At 39.2% G+C, this 18,243-nt stretch overlaps 1 protein-coding gene across 1 annotated transcript in view; it reads left to right on the forward strand.

Moving 5' to 3' along the window:
* Nucleotides 1–17,135, forward strand: part of IGF2R (insulin like growth factor 2 receptor) — a 59,496-nt gene extending 42,361 nt beyond the window's left edge. The window contains exons 34-48 of the mRNA XM_074896632.1: nt 809–1,071; nt 2,739–2,951; nt 3,884–4,033; nt 5,122–5,283; nt 5,805–6,012; nt 6,415–6,561; nt 7,018–7,252; nt 8,213–8,349; nt 9,379–9,493; nt 10,717–10,863; nt 12,255–12,439; nt 12,931–13,117; nt 14,220–14,384; nt 14,996–15,065; nt 15,483–17,135. Of these exons, the coding sequence (XP_074752733.1) occupies nt 809–1,071; nt 2,739–2,951; nt 3,884–4,033; nt 5,122–5,283; nt 5,805–6,012; nt 6,415–6,561; nt 7,018–7,252; nt 8,213–8,349; nt 9,379–9,493; nt 10,717–10,863; nt 12,255–12,439; nt 12,931–13,117; nt 14,220–14,384; nt 14,996–15,065; nt 15,483–15,881 (2,783 nt within the window). The 3' untranslated portion in view covers nt 15,882–17,135. The remainder of the gene's footprint in view (nt 1–808; nt 1,072–2,738; nt 2,952–3,883; nt 4,034–5,121; nt 5,284–5,804; nt 6,013–6,414; nt 6,562–7,017; nt 7,253–8,212; nt 8,350–9,378; nt 9,494–10,716; nt 10,864–12,254; nt 12,440–12,930; nt 13,118–14,219; nt 14,385–14,995; nt 15,066–15,482) is intronic.
* The last annotated feature ends 1,108 nt before the right edge of the window (nt 17,136–18,243 follow it).

Consider the following 18,243-nt stretch of genomic DNA (forward strand, 5'->3'; position numbering starts at 1 on the left):
TGTCATACTCCATTCCTAAACTTACCTGGGCTCACTTGCAGTCCAATTCCTTGAGATACAAACAGGTGGGTATTCTTCTGGACAAGAGGGCAGGAGTGTTCCTTCTACTGTTCCTTTTCACAACAGCTAAGAGGTGCAAGTTACAAGTTTCCAGACAGAGTGAGCTTGAGCACAAAAACTGCTCTATGGTGATGTATTGCCATAATGCCTCTGCACTGAGCCTTGTGTCTGCACTTCAAACCCTTGCCAACCATCTTTCTAGCTTTCTGTTCTGTTCTGGATGCCTCTGACACATCAGTAAAAATTAACTTGTATTTTAAGCTGCTTACTAGCAGGTTGAATTGCTAGCTCTTCTGTCAACTTAATATGAGATAATATTTAAGCATCTTTATTGCTAAAATAGGAGTATCACTTGTGAATTTAAAATTATTTTTGTGTAGTTAGAAGAACATACTGGATTGATTTGGTTTTTAAGAGGCATCTTAATAAAATTATGTATAATCTGGCTGACATTTTGTGTTAATGTCTTTGTTTTCAGAGAAGTGGTAACCAAACACTATGCTCTGTGATTGCTTAGATGTGTGTAGATGCAGTACATTCTGCTTGGTTAATGAAATGTTAAAGACAATATTTGGTCTTTCAGTGCAGTTCAGCTCAGTTTAATGGCAGCTCTGGATGGTGTGAAAAAGCCTGTCTTTTGTAGGAAAATTAAAGTGGGACGAAAATCTTAAGTTTCCTTCTGTTTGTGTTGTAAGGTGCAGTTACATCAGACTTGATCTGTTTTGTTCATTTTTCTTTTTGACTTTAGCTGTCTGTATCACTGGTGGTCCAAAACCACTTAATGCTGGAAAACTGAGTAAAACTTTAACTTATGAAGATCAAGTGTTAAAGCTTGTCTATGAAGATGGAGATCCTTGCCCTGCAGACCCTGAACTGAAGCATAAAAGCTATTTTAGCTTTGTATGCAAGTCTGATGTTGGAGATGACAGTTGGCCTGTTTTTCTCTCTTTTGATGAGCAGACATGCACTAGTTACTTCTCTTGGCATACTTCCTTGGCTTGTGAGGAAGAGGTAAGAATTACTTCTATGGAAAACACCTGTGGGTCTAGGTTTCAGGGGCAGGGATTAGGCATAATAGGGGTGTATGTTTTAAATGCCTTGAGGGAAAGGCCTCTTCTTGTATTACAGAACCCAAGTTCATATAGAAATTCTCAAATACTTTTATCACTGACTTTTTCAGCAGGGATTAACAATACTTGGCAAGTTTCTGGTCCACATGGTAAGCCAAGTTAAAACTTCAACACTTCAGAATAACCCCTCTGTGGAACTTAACTGCTTTTCCGTACAGCTCAAATGGAAGCCATAGGGCATCTTCTTGGGAACTGATGGTTAAGATCCTCCAGTGCAACAGGCAACAAGAGCTTAGGAGCTGAGGATGGATAGCATCTCTGTGCGTGGGGATAGTCTTTGTTTCTAAGCAAGTGACTAGAAGCCAGGCAAGTGTATGATCAGTTTGCTCAGTGCAAAAACTGATAAACCTTGATGGCATGAATTTAGGATCTGCCTCTCCTGTATAACACATGCTGTAATAACATGATTTAATCAACGCTAGTTGAACTGGTGTGTTCCAGACAGTACTTTGAGCTAGTCTTACTTCAGTTAATTTTAACTAGTTAAATTGTTACCAGTAGTGGTGCACAAAGCCAGCAATAGGAATAGAAAGCTAAATGAGCTATAGGGTGAATTCAGATCTTTTCTTAACATTCGAACGTTATCTTTTGTGACTCTGTCTAATCGTTCTTTTTTGCTTCCTTGATTACTTCTAGTGTGGCCCTCATTCTCTGTGACAAGTTGTTTTTCCTCCTCATCACTGTCTCAGTATTGCATAACTCCTGCTTCCATTTATGAAAAATCTTTTCCGGTTTTCAGGAAAAATCTTTTTTGGTTCCCTGACAGGAACTGTCACATGTCCCTTCTTATAAGAGTTCTGCTATACATAGCTCTGTTTTTTTCTTCAGTAGTATGTACCGTGCTGCAATGAAAATCAACAGTGCCTAAAAACATTGTGTTTTCTAGCCTGTTAGTCTGATCAGTGATCACTTGTGCATTTCTGATCACTTTTCACAGTATAACCACAGTAACCCTAGCTATTTCAATGTGGTGTTAGCTAGGTAGCAATGATGATTATTTGTCCTGAATTTAAACAGTAATTTTGTTGGTTGCTACTTATCTAATATCTAAACAAGGCTAGACTTCCCAAATACCAGGTAGGCTGTCAGTAAGATCATGTACTTTAAGAATTCATGAAGTAGGTTCTGAGGTAAGACAGGGCTCAAGCCGTGAGCTTGCAATACAGTAACTTTACATTGTTATAACCAACATTGTTTATTGGAGGTGGTCCAGTGATGTGTGGGAGATGGGGAGAGGAAGGAACTGTAGGATCTACCTGATCTACTGTGAGGACATAGTGACTGTGTATACTGGAGTATGCATGCTAGAGCTTTATGTCTTGATATTGTTCTGGTATGGATTCCATTCCATAAGAAAGTTTAAATGATTGTGGCTTTTCATATGCAGCTTGTAGGTACTTACTATCTGTAGACAAACAAAAATTGTAACAAATGCTGCTTTACTTGAATCGAATTTGAAACTTTCAAATGCAGCTGTACTTCTGGCCCAATGAAGGACAGGATGTACATTAATAAACAATAAAAACAATAAAACATACTTTCTTGTAGGTGAAGTGCTCAGTACTGAATGGCAGCTCCATTATTGACCTGTCTCCTCTGATCCATCGCACTGGGTATTATGAGGCATTTGTGGATGAAGATATAACAGATGTTTCTCCAGACTTCTACATCAACATTTGTGAGCCCCTCAATCCTATCAAAGATGTCAATTGCCCACCTGGAGCAGCTGTTTGCATGGTTCCTGTTAATGAATCACCAATAGTAAGTAATCTGCCTGGAATCACTGAAATGTGCATTTCCCTAATAGTTCAAAACGGTGTCCCTGCCTAGAGACCTGTCTTGAACCAGAAGCTTGATAGTGGGTTAAAGAAATGGAATATAAAATGAAAATCTACCCTGCAAAATTCCCTTTTATTGCTTTTCCCTACAAAGCAGTATTTTCCTATCCTGAACCCTAGTGATTTTTTTGGGTGTCAGAAGATTTCATACTGTGACAAATAGAAAAATTACTACAGGTAACTTCTGCATGTAGTGCTGTGTGCCAGATATGGGCACTGGGAAGGAGGATGACTCCTACTCTGCCATTCTGTGGCACAGGAATGGTGTGCTTGATCCTGCAATAGCTGTTGCGATATGAAGCAGGGGGTGTCCTAGCATGCTCCAAAATGCATTTAGTAGTTCTCTGTAAGAACTTAGACAGTTGCATGAATAACAAGCCTATGACAGAATATTGGTTAACTTGTCTGTGTTACTACCTTGAGAGTTGGAAGTTCTTGCCTTTTGAGGTCTTGTTTGTGAGCTGTAGAAGATGCACATAAATTGAGATTTTTTTTTTTTTCCATGAACTTCCACGTCGATCTAGGGACCTTACTCCATTGTTAATACTACACTATTTTTAAATGGTGTGTTGGTATTTTGGCACAATGATTTAAAGATAAAACTACCTGTAAGATGCAGAACCTCCCTGGCTTTTGTCAGGCTTAATTGGAGAGTGTTTTTAGCTACTCAACTTTGTTTTGTTAGGGTTGAAATATTACAACTGTTCTTTGAGTACAGAATACAGTTTTCAAAAGCATGATAATTATGTTCCCATGTAAACCAAACAGATGAATCTGAATTGACTGAATACTTAGGCTGATCTGAAATCTAGGTGTGTCCCATATATCTCTTAATACATATTTTTGCCTGTGTAGGATATTGGTCGTGTTACTGAACCTCCCAAGTTAAATGAGGCAGTAAATGAAGTTTACATCACTTACAACAGCACAACTCCTTGTCAGATAAACAACAAATTGAACTATACTTCTCTTATTGTATTTCACTGCAGCCAAGGAACTAGTCTGGTAAGACATCTGTTAAACTTATGTTGATATTGGAGTGATGTGGGAAGTGGGTAGTAAACAGTGTTAGCTTTGTTTAAAACTAAATCGAGGATTTGTTTCTAGTATGTAAGGATGGACTTGTTTCAACAAGGAGGAGTATACTTAGGATTTGTATTCTTAACTACTTAAATACTTAGTACTTAAATAGTTAGTATATGTATTCTTAACCAGATAAAATTTCATGGAGTGCATGAACTTTAGGCTTGAGTGTAGCAGGTTCTGATGGTTTCAGGGATCAGATTCCACTGAAGTAATGTAGCGATAACTTATTGCTGGTGCTAAACTTAATGCTGTATTGCAGCTTGTCTAGGTCCAAAAGCTTGCACTTGCACCACAAGCCAACACAAGAACCAGGGTAACTTTGTAAAACTGTTACTGTGAAATGTTTCCCCTGTGTTGTAACCCCTTCCATAGTCATACACAGCTTTAAAAATCTGCATTTAAATACTTATGTCTTTATTTTGTGTTGACACCTGAACACTAAATTGAGGTTGCATGAATTTCTTGAATGCTTTAACAAACTGTAGAGAAGCACTTAAGTATGATGTTCGACAAACTAGAGCTTGCTGCAGAGACTCAGTGGAACCATTTTCCATCAACACAGGGTATGAGCTGAAACTCTGGGCAGCTCTGAATATTACACAGTCCATAGTCACTTTTATTTAAAATATGACAATGGAAACAGCATTCTTTCTAAACCTTAACTCAGTGAACTTTCTCCAAGGTAGAGAATAAGAAATGCAGTGCTCTCACTTTTGTTGCTGCTTGCAACTAAACTGAACACTAAAACCTCAACCCTGATTAATAAGAAAGCTTGTGTACCTCAATTACTGCTTTGATTGTTTTCTGGAGTTGGGTAGAATGTACTTCACTTGTAGATTTTTGGTACTGGTTGTAGTATGAAGGCATGATATTTGTCCTACAGTCAGTAAAGTCTAGCCTTGGTGATTACTGAGGTTAACTGTTGGAGGGCAGGTGGAAAAATGGAGAAAAAATAATAAACTTCAAAAATTAAGCCTAATGTATTTTGCTGTGTTCTCTGGTAACAGGGCAAGCCAAAGATGATAAGGAAACTTGACTGCAGTTTTGTGTTTGAGTGGGAAACTCCGGTTGTGTGTCCCGATAAAGTGAAAACTTTAGGCTGCTCTGTGACTGATGAACAGCTACACTATACTTTTAACCTGACCAGCCTTTCTGGAAGATCATTTGAGGTAGTGTCTTTTGGTGCTGTATATGTTTTTTTTTTTTTTCTTTTTTTTTAAATTGCTCATTGCTATCAACATTTTAAAACTGAAGCAAGGGCTTATTTTAAGCATCCTAGGGTGTGAGAGGAGACTGAAGCATGTGCTGCAGCTTAGTCAGTGTTGATATTTGTTTGGCCTCTGAGAGAGGGAATAATATTAGAGGGAATAACATTAGGTTTTTCATGTTTTTGAGAGGGAAATTCATGGATATACTGATGGGGAAAGGAAAGAGAAATCTTCACCTGTGGCAGAATCCTGAACATGAAAACAAGTCTGCTGAACATACTATATCCTTGGTCCTGTGGGTGCACTCTGTGTAATTTTGCCATATTAATGAAGGCCAGACTTGCAAAGTTAGTTATGTTCTTTTCCTCCTGCATTATGCAAGTACTGCATGAAACTTGGTTTATAAAGCAACTGTGTGATTCTTTGTAAGTATTAACTGCAAGCTCTGAGGCAGTCTGTGATGCTTCTGGATGTCCACACAGGTATTTTCTGGGTCCAAGATTTACCATGTTGGCGTATGCAGTAAGGCAGCAGACTTGCCTCAGGGAAAATGCAAAGATGGGGCAGTGTGTCTGACATCTGAAAGTGGTGTGTCATCTTTTGGAAACATAAAGGAAATGAAAATGGACTACAGCCACCAGGATGAAACAGTCATCTTGCAGTATACAGGAGGTGATCGGTGCCCTCCAGGTGAGATTGAAGCAGACCCACTCTTTATGTAAAAAACCGTCAGCTTTTTCACCTTTAAAATATGAGGTTTTCTTGCAGTAGAAGGGAAGCAACATGGATTTTGAATATGTTAATAAAAGCATGTAGTTTCATTAAATCAGATGCACCATACTAATCTGCAACATCAATACTTATCTCCTAGAAGAGAGAGTGCAACTCTTCTGTAGTGATGATCATAACTAATTGTACACTACATCCTAGTTTTCTACTTGGATTTAGACTCAGTGTTTCAGTATTTTTGTTGTCTGCTGCTGCCTGTGACTTTTCTGTAGTCTTGAAGGACGGGCTTTGGATATGGTCCTTAATATGGGATGCCTGCTATTCTATTGCATCTTACTAAAAGACTATACCTTTCCTTCTCAGTGACTGAAAGGGGAGAGCTTTGTGTGTTCCCCTTCAAGTACAAAGGGAAGACCTATGAGGAATGTATTACAGAAGAAAAGAATAGGCCATGGTGTGCTACAACTGAAAACTACCAGGGAGATGGAAAGTGGGGATTTTGTGGTAACGGTAAGAACTTCCTATACTTCATGTGCAAGGATCTGAGCTAACACAGGGATTTAGACATTATCAGGCTGTGCAAAAGACCTCTGGTGCAATACAATGGAAGTAAAGGAATGGGGGAGTGTGTTGACAAGGAATGTGTGACAAACCTGACTTTACTCAAGTGAGCAAATTACTTTTGAAATAAGTTCATGCTTTTAGATCATGAGTGTTCAATTCATAAGTGGTGACTGCTTTGGAGATCAGTCCTTTTGGAAGGAGCACTACTTTCTAAAAAGCATGAAAGTTAACCTAGGGAATAAAATTGCTAGGTAAAGCATTTGTGCTTCTTTGCTATCTAAAGCAATACCCGATTAAGATTTCCGTTGATGCAGCAAAATTGCTACACTAAAATCCATATGTGCCTGAAATCCTCTTGCAAAGTATTTTTTCCTTCTTTTTTACCAACCTTCCCCCTTACAGCAACTGCAAGAAGGGAATCTACCATTATCTTCACATGTGATGAAAATGCTGGTGTTGGGAGACCACACCTTCTGAGTGAGACACTTGGCTGTGCTGTGACATTTGATTGGAAGACTCAAGCTGTTTGTCCTCCCAAGAAAATGGAGTGCAAGTTTGTCCAAAAACACAGAACTTACGATTTGAGAATGCTCTCTTCCCTGACAGGCTCATGGATCTTTTTCCATAATGGCAACTCGTGAGTAATGAGCAACTCCCAGGGAGCAGCATGCTAATCAATACAGTTGAACTTGTAATGTGGCACAGTACTTGTGTTTGGTCCCTGGTCAGAGTCTCTTTAAATTGCTGACAGTGTCTTGAAGCTGTCAGTTCTTAACACTGCATATAGACAAAAAACCAGAAAGGAACCTGTTTTATCAGAAGAGGATGAATAATTACTGTCTGCATCCTCACCCCTTTCCTCTATTGGTAACCCTTTTAAAAGGATGAATAAGTCTAAACTAAAAGCTTTTTAAAGGCTTTCTCTTAGAATTGCTGTCTTAAAGTCATTTTGTAGTTTAAATGCATTTTTTTGCTTCTTAATCATGTTGAACAAAAATCTTAATGACTCAAGTGTGTAACTTTTTGTTTAAAGTTTTAAGTAGGGCTTTTTCTTCCCCCATTCCTTTAAGTATCAACCTAGAGGAAAATAGGAATGAATGGAAGTCATCAACCTTTCCAGCCTTCCCCCTCCAGTTAGCAAATAGAAATTAACTGATAACATGAGAGCATCTAATTCTAAACTTATGATAAACTGTGGGGTAACAAAACTGTTTCATTCACCTCCTTGCTACTAGTTCCTTTGTTCTAGTAAAACTTAACAGGTATAGCTCTGAAGAGATGCTTAATTTAGGACAATAACCTTTGTAACTGAAAAAACTTTTGGGTACTTCTTAACTCAGTTCCAATTTCTAGTTTTGATGTAGGTCAAAATTAACTAGTGAACTAATCTGGTAAATGATCAAATTTTTTGCACAGTCATTTACTTGGAAAAGATAATTAGAAATAATCTGCTTAGTACTTGCTTTATTCTGTCAACTAGAGTAATTAATTTATTTCAGCTTAGTTAACTTCCCCTGAGGATTCTAAAGTTCATATAATTTTTTTAGTTGAGCCTAAATTAATTTTAAAGAAGTTTTGTCTATCCCTTTCTCTATAGGTACTATGTGAATCTCTGTCAGAGGGTACATGAGGGACCCACAGGCTGCCCTGAAAGAGCCAGTATTTGCAGGAAAAGCAACAATGGAGATGTTCAAGTTCTTGGACTTGTTCATACGCAGAAGCTGAATGTGACAGGTAGTTACTTTTGTTCCTGTAGCGAGATAGAGATGGTTAAATCTTAGAACCTAGCTATAGTGGTTCTTACATTATGGTGAAACCTTTATTTTGAAATACCTTTCTAAGTTAATCTTCTGTTTAGAATCAAAACCAGTAAATGCTACTACTCCAACTTAAAAGTGGTGTTTAAGTCATGAGAAAACATTGAAGCAAATAAATAGTGTTGTCATTAAAGCAGTAAGTAGTAAATTGTCCATTTGAACGTCAAGAAACACTTTTACTGTGAAGGTGTCTGAGCACCTGGCACAGGTTGCCCAAAGTAGTGGTGGAGTCTCCTACCTTGGAGATACTCAAAAGCCATCTGGACATGGTCCTGGGCAGCTGGCTGCAGGTGGCCCTGCTTGAGCAAGGAGTTTGGAACAGATGACCTTCAGAGGTCCCTTCCAACCTCAACCAGTCTGTGATTTTGCAATTATGGGAGGGGGAATTATTTTTGTTCATGCTGTTTTGAAAGACTTGGTTTATGTCCACTAATTTCTTCAATTAAAGCCGCATGTGAAAGATGACTTCTTTCTTAAGAAAAGGAATAAAAATCTCAACCTTACCAAAGTTTTCAGTTTAAAGAATATTTTTTTTATATCACTGCTGAGTTTGTGAAATTGAGGGAAACTTTCCATCCAGCTACAAAAACAATGGGATGTTTTGCATGTGTTGATTGCCCGAGTTCATTTATAAATGGATGTCTTCATTTACTCTTATGTCTGAAAAATGTCTCAGATGTAAACATTCATTATGACATACTGTGGCCTGAACATATGGTATGATGTAAACACAAAGGTGTTCGAGGAGAGATTTTTTTATTTTTTTGTTAAATGATCATCAGTGTGAAGGCCTCAAATTACTGAAGTGCTGTAATTGGTACATGGTCTGTGCATGGGAAAAAATAATCTTTGAAGTTAACCTAAAATAATGAAGTCTGGAGAATGAGCAAAGGGAATTTTACAGCTGCTTACAGAAACCTTGAGGGATGCCATTTTTCTGTTCTAGGTGACACAGTGTATATTAGTTATTCCAGTGGGCAGGAATGTAGGAAAAACAAGAAAGTAACGACAATTATAGAACTGAAGTGTGCAAAAACAGTTGGCCTGCCTGTGCTGCAGAGGTGAGTGAGAAATTAACATACCGCTGATATTCATGGTTTATTCCTTTGTACCTCTCCAGTAAACTGTAAGTCTCAGGACAATCCCTAAAATAATCCTTGGCCTGTACTTGTAAGGCATGAATCTTCTGGAGTTTCTGCACTCGTTACTTGTGTAAATTGTATTCTGTATTTACATTTTCTGGGCAAAAATGTAAGCATTCTACTTCCGAATTAGATCTGACAGTGGCTGGGATGCTTTTGTTTTCCATGTCAGTTGTAGTACAACCACTCTTTAACTTTGCTCAAAATCTGTTTAGTGGAGAACACTTACTGTAGATAAGTAATTGAGCTAATATGGTTTATTGTTGCCTCAATAGGGATTATTTAACTAAAAGCAGTCCAAAGTAAGGTATTATGCATGGTCACAAGTACTAAGAAAGCTTGATGGCTTTTTGCTTAGTCTTGTTTTGATTAACTGTATATTGTTTGTAGAATTAGGAAACTGAGCAAGATGCTCTGTATGAGTCTCTTTAACCAAGTAATAAGCGATAGGACAAGAGGGAATGGCCTCAAGTTGTGCCAGGGAAGGTTTAGACTGGGTATTAGGAAGCATTTCTTTCCAGAAGGGGTTGTTAGGCATTGGAATGGGCTGCCCAGGGAGGTGGTGGAGTCCCCATCCCTGGAGGTGTTTAAGAGTAGAGTTGACATAGCGCTGACGGGTCTGGTGTAGTTGGGAACTGTCAGTGTTAGGTTAATGGTTGGACTGGATGATCTTCAAGGTCTTTTCCAACCTAGACAGTTCTCTGAACTAGGCAGTAAAATCTCACAAGCGTATACTCCTTGTCTTAGTTAAGTAACGTGCAGCATGTTAAACCTGGTAAGAGCAGCCTGACATGTTTGTTAACTAAAATATTTTGATAGAACCCTGTGATACACTCTGACTTCTGGAACTTTTGAATTAGGAAGTTCAAATGCAGCCAGGCCTTTTCAGGTCTCGGAACTGTAGAAAGTGCAGTGTAACTCTTCGGGTAGCTGCTTTTGAGTACTACTTGGCTATTTTAGTTTACTCTTGGCATGATGATAGAATCACAGAATTGTCTAGGTTGGAAAAGACCTTGAAGATCATGATGCTTAGGCAGGACATTCCCACACATGGGTTAGCAGCGACGTGTATTCCCTTTCTCAAGTTAGTAAGCACTTGCTGCTGTTTCCTGGAATCATAAGTTGTGTCTGTTATTTGGTAGGATTGATGAGGAAAACTGTGCTTACTACATCGCTTGGGACACACGTGCAGCTTGTGCTGTGAAGCAGCAGGAGGTGGAAGTGGTGAATGGAACAGTTATTAATCCTGCAACTGGGGAAAACTTCTCTTTAGGGGATGTTTATTACAAGTAAGTAAAAATAAAAACAACCCACCTCCAAAAAAATCCCCCACCCAAAACAACACAACCACAACAACCACCTTAAACCACAACACCTTAGTCCTCCAAAACTGTACTGCAAGAAAAGAGAGCTTGGTGTGAATATGTTGCCTTAACACTTCTTAACTGTCAAGTGCAAATAGCGCTGAATTCACCTTGTACCAATGACTTAAAGGTGTGATTAATAGTGCAGCTCACAGCTGGGCTTATAGCTTTGAGAATGTCCAGGTGTACTCAAGACTAGTCTAAAGCTTGCACATACTCACCTTGATGTTAGACCTCTACTGTAGCCTATTGGTCTCTTCCATAGTATGTAGACATTAGTTCAGTGCCAGAGAACTTGATTTTTTTTTTTTTTTTTTTTTCACCTAGAGTACTCCTTGTCTTTTTATGTAGCCCCTTTTTACCTGCTCAGATGATCTGTATGGATCATTCAGAAGCCTTAAAAGTGAGGAAGGACAGCTCTGGAGGAATGGTTGAGCGTGACTGAACTCAGGAGAGGCAGGGGAGGACCAGCAGTTACACTGACTGTACTACATATTGCACAGATTTCTGGTCCAGAATCTCTTCAAAACTACTATATTTAATGTCAATGATAGTGTTATGGGAAGAACAAACTCTACTTGAAGGGCATAAACTATTATTATGTAGGATTAGAGTAACTGAGCAGAAGTGTTGTGAAAAACCTGCTGTGCAAATGTGGTGATAGCATTACAAGCTTAAAGAAAAAACAAACATCAAACAGGTCTGGATGAAGGAGGAGAGGAAGTCAGGACAAAAATAAAAGTTGGTGTAATGTAAGATTAAAGCCAAGTCATATTTGAGCAAGCTCAGCCTCTGAGCAGGTGGCCAGAACAAATAACTATGAATCTCCAGAGCATTCTCACTCTGAGAAGCAGTGTGAAAGGATAAAATTGTAAATACTACTTCGGTAACATGGTAGAACTAGTTACCCTTCTAGAGAAGACAGCTAAGCGATGCTATTTATTATGGCTATAGAGCACACAGTGTGGTTCTTATGGTCAGTAGGCTAGCTTGTGTATGAGCTGCTGAATCATGCTTTTGATTCCAGTTTATCTTAATCCTTTGGAGGTATTTATATGTTCATACACCCAATATAACTAGAAAAGCTTGCTTTTGTGCTTTCTTAGATCATATTTATGCTAAATATAATCCTAATTTGTAGTGATCAGGGAGGAAGCCTCAGTTCTGCATCTTTTCTGGTTGTTGAATCGGTCCTTCCAACTTGCTCTGGAATCAGACGGTGGTAGCAGCTACTGCTGTTGCCAGTCTTACATCTTGGGAATAACCTAAATCTGTGAGTTCAGACTTAAGGAAAGACCTATCCTCTGTTTCCTCAGGTTGTACACTGCTTCTGGTGACATACGGACAAATGGCGATAAATATGTTTATGAAATTCAACTTTCTGGTATAAGAAACTCAAGTTTTCCAGAATGCTCTGGAGCAAACATCTGCCAGGTTAAAACTAATGAACGTCGCTTTCGGAGAATCGGTTCTGCCAGAAAAGCTAAATATTATGTTGAGGGTAAGTACTTGCTCGCTAGCCAGAATTGCCTGATACTCCGAGTGATTGCTTCATCAGAAAATGGTGCTTGTTTCAACATCTGTGCTAATCCATTTCTGTAAAGGTATCCAGAGTCTGTGTAGCAGAATTGAGGTTGGTTGGGTTTTTTTTTTACTGTGTAAGTTCAGTTGCGAATGTGGCCCTAATAGGGTTTGGGCTTGACACTTGTTGAAAGAATTTGGTAGAAACAATGCAAGATGGAAAACAGGAGACCAAGTTTTCTTCTGTGCTTGTGCTGCATAAGCAATGATTTCCTTTAGCTACCCGTTCTTGTGAAGGGCTTAGGCCACTGTTCCACAGTAACTGATGGGATCAGCTACATAAAAGTATAAACTCACCTGCAGATACTGCAAAGTGTAAGCTGTTACGGCAGAACATAACTCTCCAGGGTCTAACATTTATAGCGTGTTCTCCAGGAAGTAGTAAACTATAAGGTTTTCTTCTCGTTGTAGATGATGACTTGGATGTCATATTTTCATCAGACTCCAGATGCGGTAAAGATAAATCAAAGTTTGTGTCTTCAACCATTTTCTTCCACTGCAGTCCACAAGTAAAGGAAGGCATCCCTGAATTCCTTCATGAGACAGCAGATTGCCAGTATTTATTCACCTGGTACACATCTGCTGTGTGTCCATTAATGTGAGTAGTTAACCATTTTCTGAAAGCAGCTCTTGTCAGCACTTCTCAGCTAAAGGGCTCTTCTGTATTTGTTCATCACAGAGATTGTGGAAAAAATGAGAAACTAAAAAATCAGTGGACTCATGGGTAGATGGAATTGGTGTTCATGTAGATCATGTTTGGCACATGACCACTAAATAAAAGCTTGCCAGGTTAATCTGGACCTAAAGCTTCTTGTTTGAACAGGAAGTGGAGAGGCACGGTGTGGAATTAATATTGTTGTTCTCACTAAGTAAAACCTACTGTAGCTAACAGAACATGCTGTTTCATGTTACTGAGAGGAGTAACCAGTATTTGGGTAAGGTTTTTTTGTCCTTTTTGCCTTACTGTCTGGAAAACTTTAAAGCCCTGGCAAGGACTGACCTTTCTATCTGCCTACTTGTTTAGGCTGGAGTGGAAATCATTACAGTTTGTAGGAATAATGAGGCATTTCTACAGTTAATTATGATCGCTTATCTACAGTTGCAAAAAGGATTAATGAGGTGGCAGTGTTAAAAGCAGAGTGCCTGTATGTAGGTGCTTAATGGCATTGTTGACATGTAGGCAGCCTCACTGCGAAGAATGGAGTGACTACTTCTAGGACTGTTCACTTTCTGGCTGCTAGCTTGAAAACACAGGGAAACTGTTTATTCTGCTTTAAACAGGCCATTAGCTATTGAGATCTGTGTAGTGCCATAGTCTGCTGGAAGGTAAATAATTGCTGTAGCTTTTGCTGCTTGCTCAGGTGTAGGTTTGGTTCTAAAATAGCAGCTTTTTGTGGATAGCTGCTGCTCTGTAAGCTCTAGAGTGCCTAATCATGTACTTCAATCTTGACTGTAATCAGTTTTATGCACCTTTGGAAAGCATACCAGTATTTAGGCACAGTACATACCTTTATTTTTTTCCCTCCAGTGATTTTTAATTAGAATGAAATCCCCTAAATTCAGTTCTTTACAGCTGTTAGGTAGGACTGACAGGACAGCGTGGCATGTTTAATTTCTTTGAATCTGCTGATTCTAATCCAGTTTGATGCAACTGGTCAGTAGATCTTACTTGTCCTTTTCTTCCCAATTTATGTTATTAGATCAACCAATGATCCAGGAAGCAATGAGCGCCAGACTGATCAGGAGGCCCAAGTACATAAAGGCCTTTCAAGGAGAAGTCAGGCTGTTGGTGCTGTGCTGAGTGTCCTTCTGGTTGTTCTCACTGCATGCCTAATAATCTTGCTATTCTACAAAAAAGAGAGGAGGTAAGAAGTGATTGGGAGGCTTTAGAAGTTCCTTTGGTAGGACTTGGTTTCCTCAGTGTGAAGGAAGTAGCGAACATCTAATCAGACTTCTAAGTTCTGATTTTTCAGTTGGCACTATCAACTGTCAAACTGCTGTTTTTTTGAACTCCCAATTACTGAAGGCCCAGGTAAAGAGGGATGGAGTACACAACTGAATTGGGCTAATCTCTTGTGGACAGCTGGCGATTAAGGAGGATAAAACAATGTGACAATACTGTTAGTATTTGATATCCCTCTTCTTTCATAGTGTCAAGCTGGAACCATATAACAGCAGGAAGGAACAAATGCAAGTCCTGCTGGTTCTTTGCTTTCCAGACACGTTTGTGGTTTTTTTTCTCTTAGATGTAAAGGCCAGAGGTATTTCAGAGCAGTCACACTGAGGCTGTGGTAAGGGGGAAGATGTACATCATCATGGGACTGAATTTTGTTGAAGTGGTTCAAGGTCAAGTGTCCCTGTGTAATAGCTTGCTTGGGGAAGTGCTTTATGTTGATGGTAAAAATCCAGTGAAGAAAAATGAGGGCTAATAAAGAGGATACAGTCTCCCTAATGCAGTCGTCTTCCCCTTCTTTAGGGAAATTGTAATAAACAAGATAACGAACTGCTGCAGAAGAACATCTGGTGTTTCCTACAAATACACAAAGGTAATACACCGACAAAATCGAAGGTTTTGTTTCTTGTCAAGCTTTCTTAATATGAAGATTTTATTAATAAACTCCCTTAATTCCTAGTTCCTCAGTGCATGGAAACCAATCTGTATGGCCACATAGCAAGAAACACCTACATTTGTATGGTGAAATGGGAAAGAAAGATAGAGTTGAGGAAATGAAGAGCAGTCCATAAGTAGCCAAATAACACATGAATAGACAGGGAGAGAAAGAAGTCTGTTTCAGACATGGTGAAAAGCAATAGTAACAGCATGCTATGGCATTATTACTATCTTATGATTAAGTTAAACCCAAGGCCATGTGTTGTGTGGGGTCTGACAGTTGGGGAGATCAGTGTGTGGCAGTCTAGGGTGGTATGTGTAGTCTCCACTTGCATTTTTCTTTTTCTTGCAGATAAACAGTGAAGAAGAAGCTAATGAGAATGAAACAGAGTGGCTCATGGAGGAAATTGCAGCACCAAATCAAAGAACAGCAAAAGGAGGGCAGGAGAATGGTCACATTACAAAGTCTGTTACATCTGAAGCCTTTACCTCTCTCCATGTGGATGACCTGGACAGTGAGGATGAAGTGTTAACCATTCCAGATGTAAAGATTCAGACAGGAAGGGGACTAGACAAGACAAAGCACCCACAAAAGAAGCCACCCAGTCTTGGGAGTGATGACAAAGCTTATTTGCTGAATGGAGGAAAGGAATGGAAAGCAAAAGCCAAGCTAGGCCAGCAGCAGGCACAGAACTCTACAAATACAGTATCATTTCATGATGATAGTGATGAGGACTTGTTGAATGTTTAATAATCCCTCTTGTGCCTAATCAAAAATATATATAGAGAGATTATGTATAATGGGACAACATTTCCAACCAAATATGAGGACTTCAGCCTGAAAGATTTTTCTGAATTTTGCCTTTAACAAGAAACCATTGAAAAGGGAAGAAGAGAAAGATTTCTTGGTTGTTTACAATGATCTGTTCAGTAATGACTGGATTTCTAACATCCAGTTGGCTGAGTTATTTGACTCTCTCTAGCCAGGACACTTTTTTTTAAGCCTCAGCATAGATGTTAAATGCTTGCTTAAAAAAGAGAAATCTTTGAAAGGAAAGGATTAAGGCTCAATGAAGCCCCTGGCTCCTGAGACTCAAGTTATCTGACTACTAGCATTTTAACTCCTTGTATTTATTGATCCTCACTACTCAGGTTTGCTTAATAGCAACATGTTCTTCCTGCCGGCAGGGTATTATTATTTGGGTTCACCCATGGTAAGACAAGGAAAAATATAACTTTTGTGTGTTGGGATGATTTGATGTAAATTTTAGAAATGGTCTTAATTTATCCTGTAAATTTGAATATCCATTCTAATTTAAACAGATCATTGGTTCAAAGGTATTGACTGAAAGGTACAAGTCTGTATAGCTTTAGCCTGAAATGGTTGCTGTTCTTTGCATGATTTCTTTTTTTTTTTGGTACTGGTCTCATGACTGACTTCATCAGTATTTGCCTAAGCAGCTGACAAGCACCCAAAGATTTTTTTTTTTTCCCGTAAATTATGGCTGGACTAGGCTGACTGCACAGAGAACCAGAGTTTTCAGTGACATAGAGACAGAACTCCTGCAATACAATCTGCACTGGCCAGTTTGTCATTGCCAAGAAAAGCCCAACAACTAGAGGAGCCCTCGTTGGCACAGTGCCTCTCTCTGTATTAACTAAAAGAAAAAAAAATATGGGCCAATGTTTTCTGATAGTTCTAGCTCTTATGCTACAGTTGTGGCCACGGTCATTGATTTGAAATGTTGCTGGCAATGAATGCAAGTCAGATTTCCTCTTGCTCTTCTCCAGGTGTTTCCTGAATTAAATTATGGGCAATGGTAGGGTTTCAAAGCATCATACATGCGTTGGTCAGAATTTTTTGAAACTTTTTCATTGTTCCTTTTGGCTGGCTTACTCAGTTTCAATAATGGTTTCTTTTTATAAAAACTCCATTTTGAATCAAAATAGTGTAATATAAAGTATTCAGCAATTTCAATAAAAGGTATGAAGTGGGTATTCCAAATCCCACATCTCAAGTCTGGAATCTTTCTTACACTAGTCTGTAATGCTGTTCATCAGCCTGGTGATACCCTTTTTTGCTATGATAGCTAATATCTTAATCACATTACTCAAAGAGAATTGACGTTTGATGACGAAGATCAGAATATATAGGTGAGCTCCAGTGGTGTATTCTTTTTTTTTTATCAGGCTTAGATTTTCTTCCTCTTGTATTGTTATCACTGAAATTGTAAATCAGTTTGGTTAAAGCTGCATTTTGTCGTGCTTAAAAGAAAGATGATTGGGGGGCTGGAGCACTTCCCCTATGAGGACAGGCTGAGAGAGTTGGGGGTGTTCAGACTGGAGAAGAGAAGGCTCCGCAGAGACTTTATAGCGGCCTCCCAGTACTTAAAGGGGGCTACAGGAAAGGTGAGGAGGGACTCTTTATCAGGGAGTGTAGTGATGAGGAATAACGATTTCAAACTGAAAGGGGGAAGATTTAGATTAGATATAAGGAAGAAATTATTTACTATGAGGGTGATGAGGCACTGGAACAGGTTTCCCAGAGAAGCTGTGGCTGCCCCCTCCCTCGCAGTGTCCAGGCCAGGCTGGACGGGGCTTTGAGCAACCTGGTCTGGTGGAAGGGAGGGGCTTGGGACTAGATGATCTTTAAAGTCCCTTGCAACCCAGACTATTCTGTGACTCTATGAAAGTGGCATTTTTTTATATTTAGCATTAAGCTAATTTGGGGGAACAAGAGGCCTGACAGTGTATTTTTGATACTGTCAGTTACCATTGCAACAGTAAATGGATGTTGAAAGCGGCTGCTTGCCTTCTCCAAGTCTTCAAGGCTGGCATCTTGGAGTTGTCTGATCCATGAACTGCTGTATGAAATAACTTCTCAGGTGTTAAGGCATAACACTGCATGGTCTCTGTTGTGACTGTGCATAATGAGGCTTAGGTACTCTGCCTTGGGATGCTTCTCTGAGCAATATCAACGATATATTTCCAATATGCAGCTGACAGTGGTGAGTGACTTCAGTGCCTAGTCTTGGAACTATTGCTCACTTTTTGTCTAGGCATTTGGAGGTAGGCTGACAATCTCTTGTTCAGAGCTGGATGTGTGACTTGCT

Source organism: Athene noctua, chromosome 1 (assembly GCF_965140245.1).
Source record: "Athene noctua chromosome 1, bAthNoc1.hap1.1, whole genome shotgun sequence".
Taxonomy (NCBI): Eukaryota; Metazoa; Chordata; class Aves; order Strigiformes; family Strigidae; genus Athene; species Athene noctua.